This window comes from Caretta caretta, chromosome 24 (genome assembly GCF_965140235.1).
Source record: "Caretta caretta isolate rCarCar2 chromosome 24, rCarCar1.hap1, whole genome shotgun sequence".
Taxonomy (NCBI): Eukaryota; Metazoa; Chordata; order Testudines; family Cheloniidae; genus Caretta; species Caretta caretta.
Window position 1 is genome coordinate 5,209,573 of NC_134229.1, and position 27,891 is coordinate 5,237,463.

General features: G+C 49.8%; 2 protein-coding genes across 5 annotated transcripts in view; one reads left to right on the forward strand and one right to left on the reverse strand.

The window, feature by feature from the left end:
* IQGAP3 (IQ motif containing GTPase activating protein 3) overlaps positions 1-7,463 on the reverse strand; it is a 56,403-nt gene extending 48,940 nt beyond the window's left edge. For all 3 annotated transcript variants that reach the window (XM_075122800.1, XM_075122799.1, XM_048828670.2), the window contains exons 1-5: positions 7,380-7,463; positions 4,437-4,524; positions 3,422-3,578; positions 966-1,043; positions 133-209 (exon numbers count right to left, since the gene is read on the reverse strand). In XM_075122800.1, coding sequence (XP_074978901.1) covers positions 133-209; positions 966-1,043; positions 3,422-3,578; positions 4,437-4,524; positions 7,380-7,419 — 440 coding nt within the window. In that variant the 5' untranslated portion in view covers positions 7,420-7,463. The remainder of the gene's footprint in view (positions 1-132; positions 210-965; positions 1,044-3,421; positions 3,579-4,436; positions 4,525-7,379) is intronic.
* A 3,012-nt stretch (positions 7,464-10,475) lies between these two features.
* Positions 10,476-27,398, forward strand: TTC24 (tetratricopeptide repeat domain 24). 2 transcript variants are annotated; one of them, XM_048828745.2, is made up of 12 exons: positions 10,476-10,880; positions 15,107-15,893; positions 16,743-16,958; positions 18,157-18,285; positions 18,638-18,759; positions 19,546-19,665; positions 21,189-21,295; positions 21,424-21,587; positions 22,686-22,839; positions 24,399-24,481; positions 25,624-25,681; positions 26,047-27,398. In XM_048828745.2, exons 2-12 carry the CDS (start codon positions 15,140-15,142, stop codon positions 26,147-26,149), a joined length of 2,010 nt encoding a protein of 669 aa, XP_048684702.2. In that variant the 5' UTR covers positions 10,476-10,880; positions 15,107-15,139; the 3' UTR covers positions 26,150-27,398. The 2 variants fall into 2 exon arrangements, with proteins under 2 accessions (XP_048684702.2, XP_048684703.2); XM_048828746.2 differs by lacking the exon at positions 26,047-27,398 and having other exon boundaries at positions 25,572-25,658.
* The last annotated feature ends 493 nt before the right edge of the window (positions 27,399-27,891 follow it).

The window sequence follows — 27,891 nt, forward strand, 5'->3', positions numbered from 1 at the left end:
TGAAATTTACGATTTTTTAAATCCTGCGACCATGAAATTGACCAAAGTGGACCCTGAATTTGGTAGAGCCCTACCTCTAATCCCAGAGAGATGCAACCCTTTTACACGTTACATCCTGGATTTCTCACTAACCTCAAAGCATGAATGCAATAGACCACCCGTGGCATGTTCTTCTTGTCATAGATGTCCGTTGTCTCTGGGTGAAAGATCTGTTGGCAATACAGACAGCACCCATGTAAATGCCAATTAACTTTAACTATTTAACAGCACAGTATAGCCAAGGGGCTAGGCATGGGCTGGAGACTTAAAAGACCTGGGTTTGATTCCCTGTTCTGCTCTGGCCTACTGGGTGACCCTGACCTGCCTCTCAGTTTCCCCATCTGTAAAATGGGGACAGTGATACCGACCTCCTTTGTACAGTGCTTTGAAGACCTGAAGCTTAGAAGCACTAGGGATTATTGTTACAGTTTTTGCTGACACAGAGAGCCAATGCTGATCCATGTTGGGAGCAGCTTCCACATGGTCCCCAGGTGAGAACACAATACAACAGGCCACTCTGTCGAGCATCTGGCAGGATTGTACAGCTGTCTAGTCTTCTACTGTGAATGCAGCAACCCCTTAACGCCCCCTCCTTCCACAACTTTCATCTCAGGTCGCTGCAATTCACAGATGGAGAAGGGATCGCTCATGCAGAACTCATTGCACCCTAGAAAGTCTTACGCCCCTGTTATGCAAGAGACAAAGGAAGGTTCTTTCACATCCACGGGGTTTCAAATGAAGGTTTTATTAGCCTGACCAGCTGCCTTTGACTCCACAAGGTGTTGATGGTACACCCAGCTGGGTGGAGTCACTCGAGTGGCTCCCACTTACATGAAGGGGCTCTGTGTTTTTATCAAAGCAGAGAGGGCGTCTCATCTTTTCCGGGCTCTGCTTTTGGCCCGGACACGCTGACGCGAATACATTACCGTAGGAAGACCCAGGCGAGTCATGGCGTCACGCCAGTGGTTGATATTATCCGTGTGTCGAAAATGAAGTCCAGTTGCCTGGAAAAAAAAGAGAGGAGAGATTAAACAAGGGTTAGAATGACCCTTCCCTTATGGGTGCGTTATGCCGTTGTTGCCCACTAGGGGGTTTCTTGTGCCTTCCGTTGACGCAGCTGTTCCTGGACACTGAACCGAAGGCACCAGCTACATCTCGTTCTTCCAAACCCATTTAAGCCAGCACAGGCCACGAACAATGCGGCGGTGACCCGGATTGACAGTCAGCTCTGCATTGTCAGGGTCTGGAGCAAGCTCTCTGTCAGAAGCATCAGATCATGCCCCCCCTCCGCAAAAAAAACGAGAACCATCCATCCACCTTTGACGCAGGAGAGGCTGATGCCAGTTTCATGCGGCGCCCAGCTCACCCACAGACACAGCATAGCCAAGATTTGGCACAAGAGCCATTTGAGAGCCACAGGGGAATCAGACAGATCTTGCAGCACACACCAATACCACCACCTAGAATTGAAAGGATTCCTTATTCATGCCAAAACGCATCAAATCGAGTGAAGGCCCCAATCCTGCAAAGACTTATTTGTTTGTAGGTACTGTAGTAGCACATAGAGCTTCAGTCAAGGACCAGGTGTGCTAGGCACTGTACAAACACAGAACAAAAAGATAACAATAGTCCCTACCCCCAAAAGGGCTTAACTTTAAGCACAGCAAATAACCCAGTGAAATCAACCGATCGGTTGCTGCGGGATTGGAAACTAACATGACAAGGCTTGTGTTAGTTAATTTCATTTTCTTTTTAAATGTTCTGCTTTTCAAATAATTTTACAAACATTCATATAGATCCAGATCTTCTAGCGCCTTACACACCTGAATAACTCTCACATGAGTCAAATTAATCACATGCTTAACTCTTTGCGAAATGAGAGCCTTCATTCATGCACTAGGGTTAGTTAATCTAAGAGGATATGAACGGATTCAAAAGCATCCGCCCAATAAAGATTTTCCCATTGACTTCAACAGGAACAGGATCGGCCCCTACAGCTCTGGATTCCTTATGTTTTATGCACCATCACATTACAGATCAGAAACAGACACATAGGCTGCATTCATCCAAGACAGTCTTTGATGTGTTGGAAATAGAAGGGGACTTCAAAGGACCTCATGGTCTAGAATGAATCATCAACAACCTTTAAAAAGGAGCCTTTTTTCCTGCCTTGATTCCCATTCACGCCATGCATCTGGAACAAGGTGCAGAGATTTAATAAGCAGCAGGGATGGAAGCTTACAAAAAGGGGGATGGAACCCATATGCTGCTGTGTCAGCAAAGAAATAAATTGCTATAGTAAATAAATTCCATTTTAGGTCACGTATAACAAACCTGTCACACGTCCAACACAGGCAGAATCTCCCATGCCAGTTGCATACTGTGGCTAAAATGTTGCTGTGTTAAGAGAAATTGAGCATTTAAGAGAAAGTCATTGGACCTAGCAGAGTGGATTTAGGTTAAACCTATTAGGGGCCTTAATTATCATTCATGCCAAGCTCCCCCTGGCTTTTTACAGCGCTCTGGCAGTGTAAAGTCTTCTATGCACGAATGGGTTGAAATTTGCCCCGTTACAGAAAGCTAGCAAAAAATGCCGATGTGCGTAAGGTGGGATTTTCATCAGCAGTAAAACTCCCATTGACTTGAACGGGTGCCGAGTTAGGCCAACGTGGCCAGCTTTTGAAAATCCCAGGCGTGAAGATTTTAAAGCCCCAATTTGAAGATTTAAGCGGCTCACTAGCCTCTGCACTGGCCTCTTTGAAGGGTAAATTTCTGCCTTATATGAGCGAGACAGAGTGAAAAGCTCTGAAGGCTTCCGATATAGCGCATCCTTGCATCACCACATGCGGTTATCCAGGTGAGCCACCCAGCCAGCATTTCTAAAGGGTTTTATTCTGCCACCCGTCACCACGGTAGTTGAGCATCTCAAAATCTTTCATGGCAACAGGTAGATTTCAACCAGGGATCTCCTGATCTGCAGAGAAATGGTCTTCTACTGATCTATACCTCCTCTACATGGGTTGAGAATGCTACCCAGCACTCGAGAGAGCTGGATGGGCACTAATTAACCCCCACAACACCCCTATTTAATTTGCAGAGGGATGGATTTTATTCAGATTATTAAGTGAATGTAGGATGGTCAGTTTCATTCATGCCTCTGATCAGTTTCACTTCCAGCATTTCCTTCAGAGAGGATCTGGTTTGCACAAGTGCTGAGCAACTGCAGGTCCCGTCAGCTCCAGTTGACGTTGTAGGTGCCAGCAGCTTAAGGTATTTGCCCAAAGCCACACAACAAGCCAGGATTGGAACCCAGGTCTCCAAAGTCCCAATCTCAAACTCACTCCCTCTAACCCAAGCAAATCTCTTCACCCGACTCCTTTACCTTGTAGCGCATCTGCTCACGGTCATAAATTTTTTTCAGTGGGACAACGTCTGGTGCAAAGCAGTGTCCCAGCTTGGCGAGGATGACCCCGTTCCGTAAGCTCTCCTCCAGCTCCGTAGGGGAGGCCAGCTCCTCATTCAAACAAGCCTCCATCCATCTGGCACAAAAGACGGAAAACCAGTTAGGGAGACCGTTGTTTTTACAAGACCAGTATGCTGCTACCATGTCAAGTGCAGGTCTCCCACCAACCCTACGGGGCATTCCAGACACAGCATAGCCACGGGGTTGGGCTTCAGGATACTGAGATGTGTAGTGATGAAAATATTTTGCATCTGTTCAAATAGTGCTTCTTCCTCCTGGGTTTCTGCATTTTACAGACAGGAGACAGCAAGGCACAAAGTGGAAAGGGCAGCAGTCAGGACTAAAATCCACTTGCCCCTGAGCCCATGCTCAAAGCCCTTTGCTTCCACTTATTGTTTGCTGGTAGTCTAACAACGCTGCCTCCGGCTTGTCAGGCTGGCCACCCTTCATTCACAGACAAAAAGAAGTGTCATTCCCCGCCTTTACATATATTATAAGAGTCAGAGTAAAAAAAAGGCATTGTTGATAGCTATAAGCCTATGTAGTTGGTGTGTGTGTGTGTGTTTTGAGAGACTGACAGCGAAGACAACCTTGAAGGGTCAGGGCGCGCAAGATTGTCTTTGCTTTAGATTGTAAGCAGTTTTCAGTTACTCCTCCCGACTCCCCCCCACCCCCACTGCCTTTCATGTCTCCCCCCCCCCCGTTCCCCCCCGGGGTCACGACCCACTTGTCAAGAAACACAGATCAGCCTATGCATGCCAACACTGGGGGAAATGGTGTTTTAAGATCCAGACTCCTCAAGGAGCGACTTAAAGTCCCAACTGGTGTTTGATTTAGAAGGCAAAACCTGTTATACAGGAGACAGTTAAGCTAGGTCAATATAACCCCGACAGGGCCCCTCTAATTAATCAGTCCTATTGGAATGCTCTCTCACCGTTTCGCTTCCTCTAAGCGACAGAGATATTGATAGGCGACATTCTGTCTCCTCTGCTCATCCATCTCATCGGCAGTGAGACGCTCATCTGGACAATTCAAGAGAGACGATGCCAGGTCAAGCGCAGACAAGAGTTTAGGTTTTGTTAAAAATCAGCAGCAGCAGCATCATAATTTGAATTAAAATATTTCAATTAAGATTTCATAAAACTTAGTAAAAATATTCCCCGGATTTCCAATGCCAGCAGCCTCTCAGCATCTCCTGCATTGTTTTTAGCACATATTTTGTACCACTGGAAATGCAAGACAGAGCCACAGCATTGGTGGTGAAGGACAATTTTTTAAAACTGTTGGTTGCAATAAGCAAAAGGCGTTTGCCAAAAATCAGAGTTTTTAAAATATGGTTTTCTAACCGCACTCTCCCATTTCAGCTCTTAGATTTATGCAAAATTTATGCAAAATTACTTTTTAATATCCATAACAGTATGAATTTTATGTTTTGGTGGCCACAGCAGCAGACTCTGCCCCAGTCCCATGTCCTGCCTAGCTGAGTGTTAACAGAAATTAAAATGAACAAGCTTCTATCCCCACCATGGAAAATACCAACTCATAGACTTTAAGGTCAGAAGGGACAATTATGATCATCTAGTCTGACCTCCTGCACAACGCAGGACACAGAATCTCAGCCACCCACTCCTGTAACAAACCCCTGACCTATGTCTGAGCTACTGAAGTCCTCAACTCGTGGTTTAAAGACTTTGAGGTGCAGAGAATCCTCCAGCAAGTGACCCGTGCCCCACGCTGCAGAAGAAGGCAAGAAAACCCCCAGGGCCTCTACCAATCTGCCCTGGAGGAAAATTCCTTCCTGACCCCAAATATGGTGATGGGCTAAACCCTGCGCATGTGGGCAAGACTCAACAGCCAGACACCCAAGAAAGAATTCTCTGTAGTAACTCAGATCCCACCCTAACTAGTGTCCCATCACAGGCCATTGGGCATATTTACCGCTAATAGTCAAAGATCAATTAATTGCCAAAATTAGGCTACCCCATCATATCATCCCTTCCATAAATTTATCAAGCTTAGTCTTGAAGCCAGATATGTCTTTTGCCTCCACTCCTCTTGGGAGGCTGTTCCAGAACTTCACTCCTCTGATGGTTAGAAACCTTCGTCTAATTTCAAGTCTAAACTTCCTGATGGCCAGTTTATATCCATTTGTTCTTGTGTCCACATTGGTACTGAGTTTAAATAGTTCCTCTCCCTCCCTGATATTTATCCCTCTGATATATTTAGTGAGGTCATCTAGGGTTATAAATCACAAGCTGGGTGAGGCAATGCCCACACTGCAGAGAACAGTTGTACATTGCTAGAAGGGGGAAGGACTATCACATGACTTAATAACCCTTTCCATTTAAGGGCTACTATGCTCTGGCTGGCTACTTTCTTTTTTACATGTAAACAGATCTGGTTTTCTCTTCCCTTGCTGCATGGCCAGCCAAAAGAGAGAGCATGAGCTGGGTTAACAAGTCCCTGTTGTACTCAGTCCATAGGTCATATTTAAAATGTCTTCAGCCAGATTTGTATTTTTTGCATTCACACACGCCTTGTGTGTTCAAATCTTCCCAGAGACAAAATCAGACACACACACACACACACTCTAAGGTCAGGGTTTTGCCATATGCCCTAGAAATCTTGCTAGCCCTCCCCCCCACCCCCCGTCTCCTGCTGTGTATTGGCTACCATCTGAAAGGGCTCTGCCCTCACTGACATCCTACCCATAAAATATTACCCCTACCCCAACGCTCCTCTCTTTTTGGCCCCATTTCCATAGTATCCAAGCACCTCACAATACTTATTCTCTCATCACCCCTGTAGAGTGCTATTGTCCCCATTTTACAGATAGGGAAAACGGAGGCTCAGAGCAACTAAGTGACTTGCCCAAGGTCACACAGGGGGTATGTGGCAGAGGAAGGAGTTGACCATGGGTGTCCCAAGTTCTAGACTGACCACTAGATCATCGCCTGACTCTAAGGAGAAACAGGAATCACCCAACAAGACCCACAGACTGTACCCTAACTGGCAACTGTCAGTCTGTCTGTCCATCTCAGGGCCAGCACTCTTTCCCACACCCCCAGATTCCTTTCTAATTGTCCATTCTGGATGCTGTTTATCCTGTCAGCTCTCTCAAGCCCTGTCCACACACCATGGGCTGGCTGGTCCAAACCCACCTCTCTGCCGGATCCCAGCCTGCCTGTCCATCCTCTGGCACCAATCCCTGCAGCACCCCAATTATCTGTGCCCTGTCTACAGTCAGGTCACTGGTCCCTCCCCCACTGGTGTGTCTGCCCCCTCCTGCACACCCAGACCTGTCCCCCCTATGGTCGGGACCACACATCCCTACACCCATCGGTTCCCCCACCCCATTGTCTGCCCCCACTTGTCTGCACCCACCAGCCGCTCCCCTGTGTCTGTCTGTCTGCCCCTTCCACCACACCCCTTCCTGTCTGCCCCCCTGTCCATCAGCCTGGCTGCTTGTCCCCTCTCCTCCCCTGCCCCACGCCAATGTCTGCCCATTGCCCCTCCAGCAACTCCCCACAAGTGCTGTCCATCAGTCTGTCCCCAGGCCTGTCTGTCGCCTTCCACCCACCCCTGTCTACAGCCCCCCACTGCTCCCGTCCATCAGCCTGGCTGCTTGTCCCCCCCCCTCCTGCCCTGCCCCACGCCAATGTCTGCCCATTGCCCCTCCAGCAACTCCCCACAAGTGCTGTCCATCAGTCTGTCCCCAGGCCTGTCTGTCCCCTTCCACCCACCCCTGTCTACAGCCCCCCACTGCTCCCGTCCATCAGCCTGGCTGCTTGTCCCCCCGCCAATGTCAGTCTGTCCCCCTGCTCCGGTCGGTCGGTCGGTCCGTCCGTCTCTCCCCTACCCGCCCGGTCTCACTCACAGCCCGCCCGGGCCGGCCCGGACTCGGCCGCCGGCTCCATCCCGCGGCGCTCGGCTCCGCCCGGCTCGGGAGTCGGGATTTGAATCTCCCGCCGCCTCCGGTCCTCCCCCGCCAGCTGCTCCGGGACACGTGGCTGCGCCCGGGGGAGGCTGGGGGATGTAGTCCGGGGGGGGGCGGGGCACAAAGGGGGGAGGGGTTCCCCGGGCACAGTGGGGTTCTCTGGGCACTGAGCACTGCCAAGGGGGGGAGGGTTCCCTGGACACAGGGGGGTTCCCTAGGCACAGCGGGGGGGTTCCCTGAACACAGAGGGGTTCCCTAGGCACAGCTGGGGGGGTTCCCTGGACACAGAGGGGTGGGGAGTTCCCCTGGACACAGAGGGGTTCCCTAGGCACAGCTGGGGGGTTCCCCTGGACACAGGGGGGTTCCCTGGACACAGAGGGGTGGGGAGTTCCCCTGGACACAGAGGGGTTCCCTAGGCACAGCTGGGGGGTTCCCCTGGACACAGTAGGGTAGGGAGTTCCCCTGGACACAGGGGGGTTCCCCTGGACAGGGCGGTCCCGGGGCACAGCTTGGGGGTACCCAGGGCACTGGGTACAGCCTGGGGGAGGGGGTAGTTTTGCAGTCCCCGACCCCCCCCCCCCCCCAGGGGCTCATCTGCTGCCTGGCTCCATAAACCAGGCTCCAAATCTACCCCTTTCCCCACTGCACCTCCCTGCCCCATGCACCGCAGCCAGGGGCCCATAGGATATGTGAGGAGGGGAGAGGGGGAAGTGCTAGAAAGGGGCAAAGAGACTGTTCCAACCCCTGCTCTCAGTAGCCCTATAGCATGTAGGGAATGGGGGGGCTGTCTCTCCAGGGCAGGCCGGGTGGAGCAGCTTGCATAATGCAGCTGCTGCCACTGCATCTCTCACTGGCATTTGAGTCCCCTGCAAAACAGCCCTTACATTAGTGGGGAATAGAGACCTCGCTCTCCTCTAACATCTGCACCCCTAATATAAAGCAACAGAGAAGAAGCAGGTCTAGTGGCTAGACCAGGAAGAATGGGCAGCAGGACTCCTGGGTTCCAGCCCCACCTGTGGGAGAGTGGGGTCTAGTGGCTAGAGCAGGGGGCTTGAGAGTCAGGACTCCTGGATTCTGGGACTGACTCACTATGTGAGTTTGGGCAATTCTCTTCCCCTTTCTGTGCCTCAGTTTCCCCATCTGTGAAATGGGAAGGACGAGAGGGTGCCAAAGCCACTTAATTCTTCGAAGCTGTCACTAATGCTGCGCCCACTCAGAAGCTTGCAGGGACGGAGCTGAAACATGGGCCCCCTCTCTTCTAAGCGCACAGACCCCTGCCACTTGAACTACAAGAGAATCTTCATTAGCTTTTAGCAGCGTAGGACCTGTGACACACAGCTGAGCCCTTCTGATTCCACCCAGTAGAGGGGCAGCAGACCGCACATGCTAGCCAGTTCCTTGCAGCCGTCACCTACCTCCCAGGGGTGTTGTGAGGTTTAATTAATTAATGACTAAGGAGCACAAGTGAGAATGGCAGGGTGTTATGCTCACTCTCTTAATACACCCTAAAGGGCTCCGATGTTGTCAGGGTTATAATGGAGGCAGGTGATTGTGCTGCTTTGTCAGGTTGTTTTGTGCTGTTCATGCAACCATGACCTGGAACAATGCAGAATGCAGGGCTAGATCCATCCCTGGGGTTGATTCCACTGGAGCCCTGGGAGTTACACCAGGGCTAACTCTGGCCTGTGATTCTTTGTGTCTACTTGGAAAGGGGCCTGTCTTCCGCACCTGTCAGGCATCATGTCCCTATCTGAATGAGCTTGAGCAAGGAGTTGGCCTCCTTTGTTTTACAAAACACCCTGCAAAAGCCACTAATTAAGTGACCCATGCTAATCCTGTTGGCTTGCACACTAAATTACCCGGCAGCTCCAAGGGCTGTGGGTATATCCCTAACCCCCACACACCCTGCCCAGTGCTGGAAGTCAGGATGCCAAAACTAAAGGAAGGAGAAGAGAATAGCCCTACAATTAGACTGAGAGACAGTGTGGTCCAGTGGCCTGGGGCTCCGGAGATTTAGGGGTCTGTTCCTGACTCTGCAAAAAGAAAAGGAGGACTTGTGGCACCTTAGAGACTAACCAATTTATTTGAGCATAAGCTTTCGTGATCTACAGCTCATTTCATCGCATCCGATGAAGTGAGCTGTAGCTCACGAAAGCTTATGCTCAAATAAATTGGTTAGTCTCTAAGGTGCCACAAGTCCTCCTTTTCTTTTTGCAAATACAGACTAACACGGCTGTTACTCTGATTCCTGACTCTGCCACTGACTTGCTGGGTGACCTTGGCCAACTCACTGCAGCTCTGTGCCTCAGTTTCCACACCAACCTTTTGTCTTCTCTCATAGAGTGTAAGCTCTTTGATTCAGGAACCTGTCGCTCACTGTGTTTACAGACAGCACTGTGCTTTGCCCAGTGGGGCCCTGATTTCAGATGGAGCCTCTACGTGCTAATGTAATACAAATGATCACAGAGCTCGGCCGTTGTGCAAATCTCTTAATGCCCTTTGATGGTGGCTGAAGACAGAACTATGCAGCGGATGGTGTCTCAGGAGAAGAGCTACCAGCTCCCTTCCAGTGGCACCAGAATAATAGCCAGACCCAGCTGAAACTCCCATACAAATGCCAGGGAAGCAGCTCCTGATGGCAAATCCGTTGCTTATGTGCCGTGAGTTCGATGGGTCGCAGCAATCCACAAAACCAGCCACCTCATTTTTACTAACGGGCTCCTTTGCTGGCTCCAAGACTGAATGGGTCATGAAGAGCCAACTGCGGGGGAAGCGATACCAGGGCTGTCCCCCTTCTGTGAATAAAGAGGACTCTAGTCGCCAGGACGCTTGATCAGGCACCTTCCACCTGTGCTCCATTCACCCAATTTTTATTCCTTTAAAATCCATAAAGTGTGATTCATAAACACCCACCCTAACCGAGAGCCCTGAGAGGCTGATTTAACCATCCATCAGGTGACATGCCCCAGCAGGGGAGGGCCCAGCATTATTGAAGCCGGTTGCCATGGGGCGGCCCAATGTGTCTCAAGCAATCGGAAGGAGATTGAGAAGAAACCAAACCCCTAAGTGCCATCATCGGAAAGCATTCCCGAGAGGAAGAACCCCAGAGCTCCCTAGAACCATGCATGCGCACCTGCCTGGGTTTTGTGCATTTCCTTAGCGCTTTCTTAACACTCAGAGGCACGAGCAGCCTGTTGCAGGCTTGAGTGCAATTCACAGGGAGCTGGTCTGATCAGAGCACGCAGCTCCAACTTTCTGGTGTGTTGCAAGGTTGGGCATTGAAGCAGCCTGGCCCAAGGATGATTTCACGGAGCCTTAGACATTCCTGAGCACCATTCAGGGTGCTTCTTTGAGACCACCTGCATTTTGGCATAAGAACCGTGATCTGCACCTGCCATCTAAGATCTTTGACACGCTCTGCAAACAATCATGAAACATTAGGTAAGTAATGTTATGGATTATTCCTGGTTTGCAGCTGGGAAAACTGAGGCTCAGAGCGGGAGATTTTTCATGGCATTTAGGCACCTAAATCCAATGGGAGTTGTGTCTTTGAAAATCTACCCCCACAAAGTTAAGTGACTCACCCAGTGTCACCTGGCAAGTCAGTGGCAGATGCAGGACTATTAACCTGCAGGCTATATTCCCTCAGTTACTGTGCCATAAGCTACACCCCTCCTCTTGTCTTCCACAGGCCCTCCATGTCCCCTCCTCACCCCGATTCAAATAGGAATCTGCAGAGGGAGCAGAAAGATTAAGGAACTCAGAATGTTGATGTTCTGTATAATTAGGGCTCTGATTCCCATTTACACTAAGGCCCCTTTACATCACTTTGGCAGTGTAAAGAGTTGCACCCACTTTAAGCCCCTTCACGCTGCCAGAGCAGTGTAAAGGAGCTGTAATGCGAATGAGAATCAGGCCCAGAACAGAGTGTAAACAGATACCGCTGTCTCTCCATTTGAGTCTCCATCTAGCTAAACTAGGTATATTTAGTTTTTTTAATTGATCTTCCAGCCCCTTAAACGCTGTTGTTAACTCCACTTTGACATGTTTCCCAATCACCCTGGTACCTGAGCCCTGCCAGGTCAGTATGATTCTTGCAGGTCTGATCGAAATTTTAAAAGCATCAAAGTCAGGACGTCCCTGGAGCCACCCTTGCTCAGCTACGCCACACATGGGTAGGCAGGAAATGCTAACACAGCAACCAGTGATCCAAGATTCAATGCACGGATAACTCAGCTGTGCTGTAAACTCTGGTGATTTAGCAGCAGTAAGACTAACCCCAAGGGTTCAAAAGCCTCCCCCGAAATCATGAGATTTTAAATAATAATACAATTTAGGCTCTTTTTATTTTCCTTTTGGACTTTTTTTTTAATAGTCTCTAGGGCTGTGCCCAGGTCATGTTTTCAAGCTTTTTCTCTTCAACTGTAAGATCTAGAAACTTAATTATTTTTGAAAAAATGAAAGCTGAGCTTGTCATGTCATCCCCTGACTCTAGGAGCAGGGGCTTTCAGAAATACATCAAGTATCCCAGGGGCTGCATTTGGCCCCATATGCAGCAGAGGCAGCATGGTGAATGGCAAAATATTAGCCATCATGGCTAGGAACTTAGGAATTGATCAGACCAGGGGGTCCATCTAGGCCACTATCCTGTCTCGAACACCAACAGCTTTAGAGGAAACCAGCAGAAGGCTGCTATGGGATAGTCCCTCCTTCGCACCACGACCCCAGGCCTGGGAAAAATTCCTCTCATCTCCCATGAATTAGACGTTGGCTGCACTTGGAGCTTGGTGTTGAATCTGCACCCTGTATACATCAATGGTTGGATATTAGGAAAAAAAATTTCACTAGGCGGGTGGTGAAGCACTGGAATGGGTTACCTAGGGAGGTGATGGAATCTCCTTCCTTTGAGGTTTTTAAGGTCAGGCTTGACAAAGCCCTGGCGGGGATGATTTAGTTGGGGATTGGCCCTGCTTTGAGCAGGGGGTTGGACTAGATGACCTCCTGAGGTCCCTTCCAACCCTGATATTCTATGAATGTGTAGATTCCTTCCAGAAGGGACCATTGTGATCATCTTCTAACTTGAAGGGGAAAGGAGTCCAGGAGAGCTGGCTGTATTTCAAGGAATCCCTGTTGAGGTTACAGGGACAAACCATCCCGATGAGTCGAAAGAATAGTAAATATGGCAGGCGACCAGCTTGGCTTAATGGTGAAATCTTAGCGGATCTTAAACATAAAAAAGAAGCTTACAAGAAGTGGAAGGTTGGACATATGACCAGGGAAGAGTATAAAAATATTGCTCGGGCATGTAGGAATGAAATCAGGAGGGCCAAATCGCACCTGGAGCTGCAGCTAGCCAGAGATGTCAAGAGTAACAAGAAGGGTTTCTTCAGGTATGTTGGCAACAAGAAGAAAGCCAAGGAATGTGTGGGCCCCTTACTGAATGAGGGAGGCAAACTAGTGACAGAGGATGTGGAAAAAGCTAATGTACTCAATGCTTTTTTTGCCTCTGTTTTCACTAACAAGGTCAGCTCCCAGACTGCTACGCTGGGCATCACAAAATGGGGAAGAGATGGCCAGCCCTCTGTGGAGATAGAGGTGGTTAGGGACTATTTAGAAAAGCTGGACGTGCACAAGTCCATGGGGCCGGACGAGTTGCATCCGAGAGTGCTGAAGGAATTGGCGGCTGTGATTGCAGAGCCATTGGCCATTATCTTTGAAAACTCGTGGCGAACCGGGGAAGTCCCGGATGACTGGAAAAAGGCTAATGTAGTGCCAATCTTTAAAAAAGGGAAGAAGGAGGATCCTGGGAACTACAGGCCAGTCAGCCTCACTTCAGTCCCTGGAAAAATCATGGAGCAGGTCCTCAAAGAATCAATCCTGAAGCACTTGCATGAGAGGAAAGTGATCAGGAACAGCCAGCATGGATTCACCAAGGGAAGGTCATGCCTGACTAATCTAATCGCCTTTTATGATGAGATTACTGGTTCTGTGGATGAAGGGAAAGCAGTGGATGTATTGTTTCTTGACTTTAGCAAAGCTTTTGACACGGTCTCCCACAGTATTCTTGTCAGCAAGTTAAGGAAGTATGGGCTGGATGAATGCACTACAAGGTGGGTAGAAAGCTGGCTAGATTGTCGGGCTCAACGGGTAGTGATCAATGGCTCCATATCTAGTTGGCAGCCGGTATCAAGTGGAGTACCCCAAGGGTCGGTCCTGGGGCCGGTTTTGTTCAATATCTTCATAAATGATCTGGAGGATGGTGTGGATTGCACTCTCAGCAAATTTGCGGATGATACTAAACTGGGAGGAGTGGTAGATACGCTGGAGGGGAGGGATAGGATACAGAAAGACCTAGACAAATTGGAGGATTGGGCCAAAAGAAATCTGATGAGGTTCAATAAGGATAAGTGCAGGGTCTTGCACTTAGGACGGAAGAACCCAATGCACAGCTACAGACTAGGGACCGAATGGCTAGGCAGCAGTTCTGCGGAAAAGGACCTAGGGGTGACAGTGGACGAGAAGCTGGATATGAGTCAGCAGTGTGCCCTTGTTGACAAGAAGGCCAATGGCATTTTGGGATGTATAAGTAGGGGCATAGCGAGCAGATCGAGGGACGTGATCGTTCCCCTCTATTCGACATTGGTGAGGCCTCATCTGGAGTACTGTGTCCAGTTTTGGGCCCCACACTTCAAGAAGGATGTGGATAAATTGGAGAGAGTCCAGCGAAGGGCAACAAAAATGATTAGGGGACTGGAACACATGAGTTATGAGGAGAGGCTGAGGGAGCTGGGATTGTTTAGCCTGCAGAAGAGAAGAATGAGGGGGGATTTGATAGCTGCTTTCAACTACCTGAAAGGGGGTTCCAAAGAGGATGGCTCTAGACTGTTCTCAATGGTAGCAGATGACAGAACGAGGAGTAATGGTCTCAAGTTGCAGTGGGGGAGGTTTAGATTGGATATTAGGAAAAACTTTTTCACTAAGAGGGTGGTGAAACACTGGAATGCGTTACCTAGGGAGGTGGTAGAATCTCCTTCCTTAGAGGTTTTTAAGGTCAGGCTTGACAAAGCCCTGGCTGGGATGATTTAGCTGGGAATTGGTCCTGCTTTGAGCAGGGGGTTGGACTAGATGACCTTCTGGGGTCCCTTCCAACCCTGATATTCTATGATTCTATGATTCTATGATTCTCTGCCCTCCTGTGTAACACAGGCCAGAGAACTTCCCCAAAATAATTCCTAGAGCAGACCTTTTAGGAAGACATCCAGTCTTGATTTGAAAATTGTCACCGATGGGGAATCCACCACGACCCTTAGTAAATTGTTCCAGTGGCTAATTACCCTCACTGTCAAAAATTTACACCTGATTTCCAGTCTGAATTTGTCTAGCTTCAACTTCCGGCCATTGGCTCTTGTTAGACCTTTCCCTCCTCACGTGCTGCTTGTGGGAGCGATTGCCTGCAAGGAAATGCTGGTGATTGCAGCCATGCAATGAAATATACCACACAGATGTGAGGGGGATAATGGTGGACTGGAGCAGTGGCCTGACTAGAGGCTAACCTAGTGTTACTTTTGGGTCTGAGTCAACAGCCACTGTAGTCAGTGGGAAGACTCCCATGTTGGATCAGTCCTGTGTGGACCCATCTGTGTGACCCCTCCTCTTGTCTTCTGCAGGTCCTCCATGTCCCGTTATCGCCAGAACCGTTGATGGCTTCGATAGAATCCACTGGGTCAGAAGATCCACCTGTGGACCCAGATCCCCCCGCGCCTCTGGCCTCCAAGAAGAAGAAATGGAAGGAGAAAGCCAAGGCCCCTGGGGAGGCCGGGGAGGGAGGAGACAAGCCTCTGAAGAGCCAATCTGAGATTGCAGGCCTCACCAAGGCAGGCCACCGGGCCCTGTTGCTTGGGGAGGCTCAGGAGGCCTTGGCCTGCTTCAAGAAGGCCTTTCTCTTGTCATTGGAAACCCCGAACACGCAGGTCCAGAAGGCCTGTGCCTTCAACCTGGGGGCGGCCTATGTGGAGACCGGGAAGCCAGAAAAGGGCCTGGAGTTCCTACTCAAGTCCCAGCCCAAGGAGGGGGAGGCTGGGGAGCACTTGGGGGACCTTTACTTTAACATAGGGGTGGCCCATGAGGGGCTACAGGACTTCCCTAAGGCCCTGGAGCATTTCCGCAAGGCCTTGGGTCGCTACTGCCCAGCCCAGGCTGGCAACCAGGCCGGCGCCTATATGAAGATGGGCTACTGTTATTTGGGGATGCAGGACCCTTCCCGGGCAGCCCAGTGTTTCCAGGAAGCCGGGCAGGCCTACGCCGCGGCTGAGAAGCTAGAAGGTGCCGCGGTGGCCCTGGCTGAGGCCAGTAATTACATGCTGCAGAGCCGGTGGTACGGGGCAGGGGAGATCATCGAGGTGCTGAACAAATGCCAGCTGCTGTGCGAGAACATCCCAAACAAAGCCTTGCTGGGTAAGAGGACAGGCTGGGTGGTTTGGGACCACCATGCCATGCGAGCTGCAGCTCGGTGGTTCAAGCCCATAACAAGCCCATAGTGCCCGGCCCTGTCCTTTCTTTGTAAGGCACTTTTACATTCCTAGGAACCTAGCTGGAGGCAGGCGCCATTTTGTGTCTCTGGAAGCGCACCATGTTACAGAGGAGACACACATGCTGTGCTCTCCCTCACGGAGGCTGCAGGCTACGGATCAAACCCGGTACAGATCTGGGTAGCTGGTGTGAATGCGGTTTCCTTTGTATGGCACAGTAAATTCCTAGGAGCTCTCTGCTGCCGCTTTATGTCCCGTCCGGATGCAGCTTGCGGTGAAGGAGCCACACACACTGTGCCTGCACCTTCTCTCTCTTTCTCTCAAACCAAAGTTGTTTAGGCCAAAGCACATAGTGGCTCTTTTCATATGGGAAGAGTAACAAGGTTGGTAAGGAGAGTAAGAAGAGAGTAGCCGCTTGGGGGCCTCTACCCAACAGGGCTTGGTGGGTCTGAGTGTTCCACAGGCCACTCACCACATCACAGAAGCCCCCAACAAAGTTGACGTTAGTTGTCTCCTTTCAGCAGAGGACCCAATGGGCCATGGCTAGAGTAGCTCCAGTGATAGTTAGTCAGGGATGTTTGTACTGTGAGGAACCATCCAGCGGGATGGACCAGTCGGTCGTTCCTGACTCTTAACTTCTCTGATAAGGTCATTTGGTTTATGCTGCTCACTTAGTCATGCATCTGAAGTCTGAGTTTGTGCCGCTTTCACTTGTCTTCCGACCTTTCATCTGAGAACCCAAGACCACAACCCAGTTCTCTCTCTCACTCTACAGGCAAGGTCTACAACGACATGGGCCTCAGTTACGCCCAGCTCAAGGTCTTCTCCCTGGCAGCCGAAAGCTTCGAGAAAGCCCTCCCGCTCTGCCAAGCCGACCAGGCAGACCAGCGCAAGGAAGCCATGGTGCTGCAGAACCTGGGCGCTGCCCACAACACCTTGGAGAACTTTGGCGTGGCTCTGGGGTTCCACCAGAGAGCGGCTTTGCTGCACGGTAGGTAGCAGCGGGGCTGGGGAACGCAGGGTGCTGGAATCAAAGGCTCTGGGACTCTCCATCTAAAACCTTTCATGAACACTAGAAGGAGAATTTTGGTCTCTGGGCCTCTCAGTCTAGAACCTTCTGTGGGCGCTAGACTATAAAAAGGAGAAGGAGACCAATAACATTTTGTCTTCCATCCGTTAACAGCACACCCCCTCTCCCCCCGGCTACTCATTCAGCATGGAGAGTGATGTCACCCATCTTGGATACCCCAAATTAAACAGCACCCCTCTCCTCCCCCCATGTGCCTTTCTCTTTGACATGCAGACAATGGGACACAGCAGACGCTCACAGGACTTCTGTAGCTGGTGTTCACTTCTGAGCTGATGCAGCATTGATGGTCTCTGGCTCATTGATGTTGGCAGTTAGAACACCCTAGGAACAAATACATTGTCACAGGGTATCTGACCCATGGCTAGGACCCACTGGTTCGGAGGAAGGAGTAAAAAAACCTCGTGGACAATTATAGAATAACCAGAAAGTCTCTTCCTAGCCGATTCAGTTAGTGATGAGACACGTAGCTGAAGCATGAGTGTATATAACCCAAATAATTTATTTTTCTTATCTAATATAATCATGGATGATAAATGCCTAGTCCTTTTTAAAATCGTGTCCTCACTGTCCTATAGCAGTGAGTTCCACAAGTTAAATAGGCTTTGTGATTTTTAAAAACTATCCTTGGGATGGAGCAAAGGGAATTATGGAAACTTGACCTCAAGCGACCAAAATTTCCCTGGGGGGGGGGGGTTGCTATCCCATGATACACTGCAAAAAAGTCCCACATAGACCGTGGGCCAAACGGTGGCGCAGGGGACACTGGGATGCCTACTACTCATTTTGCCAATAAGTGCAGCACTAGCAAAGGCAGCCAAGTGTCCACACACTTTAACAGCAGTGTGTCTGTGTCCGCAGGGACGGCGGCATGGGCCAACTTCCCGAATGCAATCCCCCCAGGGTCCATGGTGCAGCCTATCCAGCGCACAGCCTGGGATGCCATGAGCTGCTGCTGCATCGTCCCTTGAGCGGACTAGATCAAAGCTAATTCAGGTGTGCCCACATGAGCTGCAGGCACACCTCCCGATTGCAGTGTAGACGTACCCAGCGTGACCCAGGGAAACCAGCTCTGAAAGGGGACATGTTTGTCTGTTTCCAGGTATGCTGGGGAACAGAAAGGCTCAAGGTCAGTGTTTTGGCAACTTGGCCTATGCATTCAGCCAGCTGGGGGACCACGAGGCTGCGGGGGAGAACTATCTGCACTCTATGCAGGCCTTCAAGGATTCGGGTAAGGGGAGCCGTGGCTCAGGATGGGGTGTTCGCCACCCCTAGCCTGTGGGCAGGTTTTTCTCCCTAGGAGCGTGCTGGGGGCCTGGTAACAGCCCGCGCTGCTCAGTTCTGTTATCTTAGCAGCCCTCTCAAGCTAAGCAGGTTCAGGCTGAATCAGCCCTTGGGCGGGAGGCCGCCAAGGAAGCTAAAAGAAGTGGTCACTGGGTTGGTGCTGCTCTTCCCCCGGAGTCGGCACAGCAGCAATGGGCTGGCACAGCACTAGGGAATGCCGGGGTGACGTCTGATGGCAAGGGCTGATCTCCTCACTCTACTGCTCTCTCTTCTGACCCCGTCTCCCCCTCTGTGTCCAGATGACCTGCCTGGGCAGTGGCAGGCTTGTGAAGGGCTAGGAGCTGCCCGCTTCCACTTAGGAGACCCCGAGAAGGCGATTCTGCATTACAAGGAGGCACTAACGTTGCTCTCTAAATGCCGGGTAAGGCGTCTGGGGGCATAGACCAATCCACACCCCACCTAGGGCTTGATTCACATTGACCGTAAAGCCCTTGATTACCACGCTGGCTGGACGGCCCCTGGTGTTCAGAAGCTTCTCTGTCAGTGAGAATGAGGCCCTTGATGTCTGTGCTGCAGAGCCGGGAGGGAGCGTTGTCTAGTGGTTAGACCCCAGGACTGGCACGCCAGCCTGCTGGGTTCCATTCCCAGCCCGGCCCTGGGCTTGGAGCCGGACCCTAAAGCCAATGGCCACCGTCTGTCAGGATTAAGGCCCTGGCTGGGCGATTCGGGGTGTCTGCGCCCTTGTAATGAGCTGCTCTGTCCTCCTCAAGTGGCGGCTGGGCCATATACAGAGGACGAGCCTGCTACGGCCTTCGCGAATGGAGCAAGGTCTTTTAGCTCAGGCAGCAGCGACTTGTGCTTTAAAGTCCCGGGGTCCAATCGCAGGTGCCAGTGACCCAGGGTAGAATGGAAATAACGATACTGACCAGATGGATCAGTGGGGGAGGGTGTGAGGCTTTTATTATGCTTGTAAAGTTTTTGGAGAGCCTCAGGCCTGGGCGAAATGGGATATTATTCATTCATCCAAACGATTCTCGCTTGAATGGGGATCACAGCTAGGAAAGCAACGTGCGGGCCAAGTGGTTCAAAAGCGCGACTGTACCATGATTTAGTCAGACTGGCGACCCAGACCCACGTGCAGAATTGTAGCACCGGCCACCCCGCCTCCCAGTTCGGTCTAACAGGGCCATCTTCCGCTTCCCGGCAGGACGTCCCCGAAACGGCCCAGGAGCGGATTGTCAACAAGCTCACGGATGCCATCCAGTACCAGCTCTCCCTGAACAGCCGCTTCTCCCACGGGGCCGGGATAGCCGCGGCTGCACCTCTGGTGAGTAATGAACAGCTTCCCCTTGGCCTCTGGGAACCTAAATTAGACCTGCTCTGCGTGATCAGCAGGCGCAGGGTGTTTAGAGCAGCAGTCCCCGGTGGGTCTGCGTGGCTGACCCTGGTACGTTTTTGAGGCTTGACTCTCAAATGCATGAAGGCTCCGTGTGCTGTGGTGGCTGCATAAAGTTGGCCAAAACAGCCCCCTGAAAACCTCCAGGCGGGGCAGAGCTAAGGCATAAGGGCACAACACGATGCCACCAATGGGGGCAGATTGGGGCATGGCGAGAGAGCACTGTGCTCTAGCTCTTCTCTCTGCTTCCCTTGGCCCACAGGGAGCAGAGCATAGGTCAGAGCAGCCCACAGGCAGTGCAGGGAACTGGATCCAGGTCTTCTAAGTGCCAGGCTAGTGCCCTAACCACTGGGCCGTCCTTCCTCGCGGTGCCGCTGTCAGGCAGGGGATGCAGCTGCAGCTGGAACAAGGCTGTTGTGAGCGTCTCTTCCCCACGTCACATCTTTGATTCTGTCCTCGGCGGGGGTTTTAAATCCACTGAGCTCTGCGTTATTCAGTAATAGAGCCAAAGCCCGGAAGGTAGCCTTTTGCTGCAGCATTTACCGCCCCTGCCCAAGCCTTATGGGCCCCACGGTGAACATTTAATGGAATTGTCCTGCCAGGGACGTTGGGGAAGCCCCATCACTTGGATCCCTTTCGGCCTGGGTTTGCATCCCTGACTCACCTGAGTAGTCCTGTAGGAATCTATGGAATCAAGGCCAAAAAACCTCACAGTGCTGCAGAATATGCTTCAGCAAACACCCCTACCTTGGCCAAGCCAGAGTGTGGAGGAGGGGGTAGACCAGGGGATTTAATGCAAAATCTGCTCTCGGTGACAGCCGTGCAAGCCCACTGCCGTATAAGATTGCATGGCTGTAACAGAGAAGAGATGTCGGCCAAGCGGTTCAAAAGCGCGACTGTATTTTCCATCTTTAATGCTTGTGATTCGATGAAGACTAAAGGGACCTTTGAATGTCCCCGAGAACTTCCTTCTAGTGCTCCCCATACTGAGAAATTCGGCATGGAGTCTTAGACTATAAGACCAGAAGGGACCACTGTGGTCACTAGTCGACAGTAATGGCTCGTAATGCTGATGTTCTGCAGGGGTCTGGATTGTTAGTGGAGAACACTAGAGAGTAAATACTCAGGGCCTGATTCTTCCCTGCCCTGCACCTTGTGCAGTTATTTACACCAGTAAAAAGCGGGTGAAAAATACTACCAGATCAGCGAGGTCAAGTAACAAGAGACAATACAGAGCAGATTGGCCACTTCAGCTGTATCCCTAAACAAGGAAAAGAGGTTTCTTTGCTTTTCCTGAGATTGATCTATCTATCTATCCTATTGACACACTTCTATCTGTCTGTCTATCCCCATACACACCCATCTATCTATCTATTTATTCCATCGAGGTGGATCTCTCTACCGCTCCCAATGCTGTAGTTTCTAGACCTGACTCTCTCTATCTCTTTGCACAGAAGCACTTTCCTGGGAAGTTACAGACCTCCAGTCAGGTCCGATTTTCCACGACACTGCACCAGGGGCATGGGAACAGGCCCCAGCCATTGCACCAGGGAAGCAATTCGTAAGTAGGACAGAATGGACCATATGACACCCATCACTGTGGGGGTCTTTCCCCTTCCTTTCCTGTCTTGTTGGACACGGTCAGTACCTTAACCGGAAGGCCAACCTTCTTCTCTGTGGCTATAACAGGTCCTTCGTGAAGCACGTCCCCCCAGCAGAGACCACAGAGGAGCAATATGAGTCTGTGCTGGGTACTTCCATGCATCTGAGACCTTCTCCACAGCAAAGAGCATGGGGCGGCTCGCAGCACACAGGGAGGCAGCCTCTGCAAGGACCAAGTTACAGGTCTTCAGGTAAGAGGCTGGGTGGATTGGAATAACGTTTGGTACGACAGCGACATGTCGAGGTCCCAGCTGAGATCTAAGCCCTGTTCTCATAGACTTGAAGGTCAGACGGAACCAGCATGATCATCTAGTCTGACCTCCTGCACAGGGAGTCCCAGCCCTGAAGAACGTATATCTAAATGACAGAGGATTATTATACGGAGCGTAGTGGTGGCCGTGTCGGTCCCAGGATGTTAGCGAGACAAGGTGGAGGAGGTAATAGCTTTTATTGGTGGTGATAGAGCCCAGCTTTCGAGCTGACCCAGAGCTCTTCTTCAGGTCTGGGAAAGGTACTCCTAGCGTCGCAGATATAGAGTGATCACTGTCTATCACTATCAGTCCTCATTCTCAAAGGAAACCTGCACACCACTTTCAAAAGACAAGCCTGGGAGCTTAAATTCCTAACTCCACTAGACATGGAAAATCATGGACTGAACAGAGACACTGGATTTATGGCTTATTACAACCATCTGTAACCCACTAACTTCCTCTTTTTATCCTATGACTGCAGAAGTTTTAATGGTCCCTTACAATATGAGCTAACTGTTTATACTAAACAAATCTGTTCCACCTGGCATTTTGCTGTGATGCTGGGAGTTCCTTTCCCAGACCCGAAGAAGAGCTCTGTGTGGCTCGAAAGCTTGTCTCTCTCCCCTACTGAAGTTGGGCCGATAAAAGCTATTCCATCACTCACCTCGTCTCTTTAAAGGATTATCTCCATTTTACAAATGGCAAGTTACAGCACAGAGAAATATAAGGGACTTGCTCAAGGTCACACACAGAGTCCGTGTCAGAGCCAGGATTTGTACCCAGCTCTCCTGAGTCCCAAATCCAGGGCCTTAGGCACAAAATTCCTGGGTTCTGTTACCAGCTCTGCTACTGGGTGACCTTGGGCAAATCACTTCCCCGCTCTGTGCCTCAGTTTCCCCATCAATACAATGGGGATAATGATACTGATGTCTTTCATAAAGCGCTTTGAGATATGCTGATAAAAAATGCAATATATCTGATAAGTAATAATTATAATGAATAATTTAATGCCCAACCCTTTAAACTTCTTCTTTGAAGAGGTGGGTGCTGCACAGACAACGGTCCTGGCAGAAGGATCCATGCTAGATCGCAGAGACCCACGCTGCCACCTGGTGCTAGCGTACAATCGCTGCGAGGAGCTCAACAGCGCTACCATGGCTTCAGAATATCACAACCAGCCCCAGGCTAATAGGTGGGTAAAAGAGAGAGACGCAAACTAGGTGCTGGCTGGTAAAACTGCCCTAGAAAATGGTTCAGCGTGAAGTTGTGACACTGATGGTACACCGGGACATTGCATCATGAAGTGGTGTAACCATAAAGACACTCAGTGATGATGCATTATGATACAAATTTCACAAGACGACTGAGGCGGCCTTGACAGGCTCTCAGAGAAACACAAAGTTTAGTGTCCACGTTGTATGTTAACCTAAGTGATGCATAATTGTAGATACACTTGTCCCGGGTTCACCTGAGCCATCTTGCAAAGCAAATGTGCCTTAATTTAATAGCAAGAAATCGATGTCTGACTCAAGATGGCCGCCTGGCCTTTAATTTCGTAACATAAGAATTAGAGTCCTTCAGTGGCCCAACCAAAATGGTGAAGTCAAAGATAGCCCCAGCATTGTCTGCTAGTTACTGCAATGGACAAGGAGCCTGGACTCCTGGATTCTATTCCCCACTGTGGGGAGCAGCACTCTCCAGTGGCCAGGGAAAGAATGACTAGGAAGATGGTTAGGGGCCTATCCTGGGACTGGTTTCTTGGGTTAAAAACAAAACAAAACAAAACAAAAAAAATAACAGGAGAGATCCTTCCTTCTCTGTCCCAGTGCCCCTATAAGAAGCAACTAGCCCTTTTTATCTTCCATGCTGGGCTCTGATTGGCTTTTGCCTGCTCCTGGCCTTTCTAGCCAGTGGAGTACCAATTCTTGTTGGTCCTACCAGCAACTGACGATGGGTGGCCTCTCTAGGCAGTTCTTGGAGGTCTGAATTCACTGCTCTTTTTCTTCAAAAGGATGCCTTCTTTGAGGGGGTTGCACCAAGGCAGTGGGGTCTCCAGTAGGGGGCAGCAAATGCCTAGCGCACCCATCACAACACTGATGGAAAAATATGATAACAGGGATTGTAATATAGTAGTTACCATTTCTTAACGTGTGGAGAGAGGGGTTACCATGCGGTGCACGTCAAGCACCATTTTATCAAAGTGGGTGCTCCCAGACTACAGTAGACCCCCCCCACACACACTTTTTCAGCCCACTTTAAGCACTGATAGTTCCCACACTTATAAGACTCAAAATGAAGGGATAAAACAGGTATAAAAATTATAATTGATATTAGCTAAAATTACATATCCTATTAGATAAAAGATACATAACAACCCCAAGAGCGTGTAAAAATAATTGTAATTGGTATTCTGATTGGAGTCAAGGATGGGGTGTGATTTAGTGAAGGTAAAATACATGAGTCTTGATGTTTCATTACGCAGAGAAATTAACAATTAAAACCTTGCCTTGGTATTTCTTATTTTTTTATGGTTTGAAAAATGAGAAATGACCAATGAGAGCAACCGTAGCTCGGGTTCTACAGAGTTTTTTTGTTTATGCATTTGACATGAAGATCTAGGTGTTAATTCTCATTGCCACAGCAACGTAAAGGGGCCAAGTGTAAATGAAAATTCAGGCTTTAATTTAGCCTGTCATGTTTCTGATTATCCTGTCACTGTCATATCAAAGTGCCTTTGCTTTGTTCTCCTAGCAATTTGAACAACACATACCTGCACCCGGATCCTTTCTACTACAACTGCCTGCAGAATGGGAGACTCCATCGTTCATCGAAAAGTAAGCAGGAAAACAAAATATTGATCCCTTATAAAGAAAGCAATGCTAGGTCTTGAGTCCCCATTGGCCTGCAAATTGTGCCATCCTTTGCAGCATGTCCAAAGCTCTGCGAGTCTTACGATATTTGGGGTTTTTCTTCAAGCCCCAGCTGCTGGAGTCAGGTGATTGCATGAGAATCTCAGCTCTCAAGTTTTTTTTAAAATGGTTCTAGCCCTTATGATTGCAAAGAAAAGCTTTGAAAACATGAATTGAGTAGAGCACTAGAGGATAAAAAAACCCCAGACTAAACAAAAACAACCCCAACCTGTATTATTCATTATTATTTTAAATTTCATGATTTTAGGGGGGCTGATGGATTTTGAACACTTGGGGGTGGCAATTCTGCATGCATGCCTATGCAAAGTGGGTGTAATGTGCTACCAAATCAGAGGCAGCACCTTCCAGTGGATAGAGCGCTGAACTGGGTGTCAAGAGACCTGGGTTCTCTTATTCCTGTATAAGTCCTTAAAATGGGCCATGGGGGCTGTATGTTATGAGACATGATCCACTGGTTTGGATTAAGTGTGTCTCAGGGATTGGACATTTATGTAGGTATCAGGAGTAGATGGAGCTTTCGTAATCAATGACAGCAAATTCTGGAAGGAATATCTCATGCTCCAGGGCTGAAGCTGAGACCTATTAAAGATCAGCATGAGATCTGCATAGGGGGCAGATAATCCCCCCCCATCTGCCCACTGCAGGGGTTGCACAGAGTTTAATGCATAGAGTTTAAGGTCAGATCATATAACACAGGCTTTTAAATTCCACCCAGTCACCACAGAACTGACCCCAAGAAGTTGGGTTTGGCTACCGTGTCAGGCAGCCAGGCTTGCTCTGAAGACCTAAAGAAATGGAAGGTTCTTACACCTTCCTCTGGCCATGCAGCTGGCCACTGTCACAGACCAGGTGTGGACTAGGTGGACATTGGGAGTGATACATTCGGCTGTTCCTATGTTTATCTGGCCAGGTTCATGCCGGGTATAACTCCATTGTCTTCCACTGAAACTGAGCTGTAAAATACAAGCAAATGGACAATATTTTGTATCAACAGGAAATAAATGTTTTCGCTGGGGGCGTTGCTGAGTGTTGCTCTTTTCCATCAGATTTCACAGGCCCTCACCACGATGAAACCCTCCAACTGAGAACGAGGACCCTGGAACGGTAGGTGATGCTGCAGTGGGAACAGTTCCCAGGCCATGGGGGCAGGATTGTTTGTCGGGAGTAGGTCCATTGGGAGTTTGGTTGGAATCATGCACTGAATTCACCCCACCAACTCCTCTACAGAACCCAGCAAGGAAATAAGGCCATTGCTCGGGTACTGAGTAGAGCTGGAAGAAGTGTGGCCTAGCAGCGGGAGCTTGGAAAGAGAAGCTAGAACTGCTAGCTAGTGAAATCAGCTGCCCAGCCAGCTCACCTGCCTGATCCCTCGGCGGTGCGAGGAGTCACTGCAACTCCTTGCTCTGCGTCACAGCTGGAACACCTAAAAACAACGTTAATTGCTCCCATCATGTTTGCTCCCCTCCTAGAGCTGCTGCCAACCCCGCTGGATGTCTCCCCGGCGAGAGACCGGAGCCCTGGCCACAGCAAAGGAAACACAGGTTCGAGTCCATCATGTGCACACTCATATGATGGTGAATTACAGAGGCTTGGCTTTGCTCTGCTCTGAGTAAACCAGGGATGCTTAGACATTGTATCATAGCAGGGTGCAGGGCATGTTTACTCCTCTCTGTCTACAAAGCCCTCCACAGACTTCCCCCCAACCTCTTCCCCTCCCTGGTCATCATCCTCGTCTTTGTCCCTTCATCACTGGTGCAAGGGCCTTCTCCTCTGCATCCCTCACCTTCGGCAAGATGAACAGCCTCCATCTTGCCAAATCCCCAGCTCATTTCGACTGAGACACGAGACAGGATGTCTTTCCACCAGTTGTTGAGCTCAGCATAGGAGCGGCTGAGCTCAATCTTCCAGCCTTGTATTAGCCAGACTAGATGACCACAGTGATCCTTCCTGACATTAAAAATCCACAATGCAAATTTAGAGGATAAACTCTTTGGAGCCAGGACTGTCGTTCTGTACAGCACCTCGCACCATGGGGTCAGGATCCATGACTGGGGCTCCTGGGTGCTATGGCTGTACAAATAATAAAATGCAAATATCTTTCCTCCCTCCTTTCTTGCCTTTTTCCCCTCCTTCTCTACTGCTGTTTGGCTTTGCATACCGTACAAATAACTGGCAATCAGTCGCCACTGTACATTGCTTTGCAATAGTTTGGCTGTAAACTACTCTCCAACGGGGTGCTGTATTTTACTATATATAATGGGTCTGCTTCAAAGGCACCTTAGCTAGGTACCACTTATTGCCCAGGTGTTACTCTGTTGTAAATAGCAATGATCTCTCCTGTCTGTAACCTCTGCTGCATGCAAGATGCTCCTGGTCAGTTGATATAAGATGATCATGCAAGATGCTCCTGGTCAGTTGATACAGACACCTATGAGGAAGGAGTGGGCTGAGGTGGTATCTCATTCTTGAGTACTCAGTGGAAACAGTTACCAACAGAGTAACCAAATCCTGCAGGAAAAACCTCAGTGGGAAACTCAACTGAGTGAGGACCCCAGTGGTCCCATATAAACAAGTAGAGGTGCAGGATCAGGGCCTTAGATTGTGAGCTCTTCGGGGCAGGGACTATGTCTCACCGTGTGTACGTACAGCTCCTAGCACAATGGGCCTCTGATCTCAGTTGGAGCCTTGAGCTGTGACCGTAACACGAATAATAAAGTTAGCAATAGCTGTTTTTTCATTCTCAAAGTGGCATTCGCAGTAACATCTGCTTTAAATTCACATTCTTTTGGTTGCCGTTTCTTGCTGTAAAATATTATTATAAATAAATCTGTGTTTTGTACAAGGTGTCCCAACTTTTTTGTGTGTCCCTTTCTGCTGGATGTTACTTGGCACCCTGCACACTACAAGCGCTCGCCAGAGGTGAGGTGCACCCTCTGTGCGGGAGATCTGTGCACCACAAAATCCTTATGAAGTACACCTCTGTGCATGGGATCTATGAGGCACTAAATCCAGGTGAAATTCACCCCCATGCATGGGATCTATGCACTACCATGTCCTGGTGAAATCCACCACTTACGTCCTACTTAACCCCCTTAGGTGCATGACCCTTTGCACAGGGGCAATTTTTACCCACAGAGAAAATAAAAATCTACCCTCAGCTGATTTGATCGTGTTTTTCACCTGCTTTGCACTGGTGTGAATGATTGCACATGATGCAGGATGATGGTGCATCAGGCTCTGTAGCATGGTGGTGCGCTCACCGGCATGGTACCTCCTGCTGGTTGGTCTGGGAATTAGCTCTTTCAGCTTCCCAG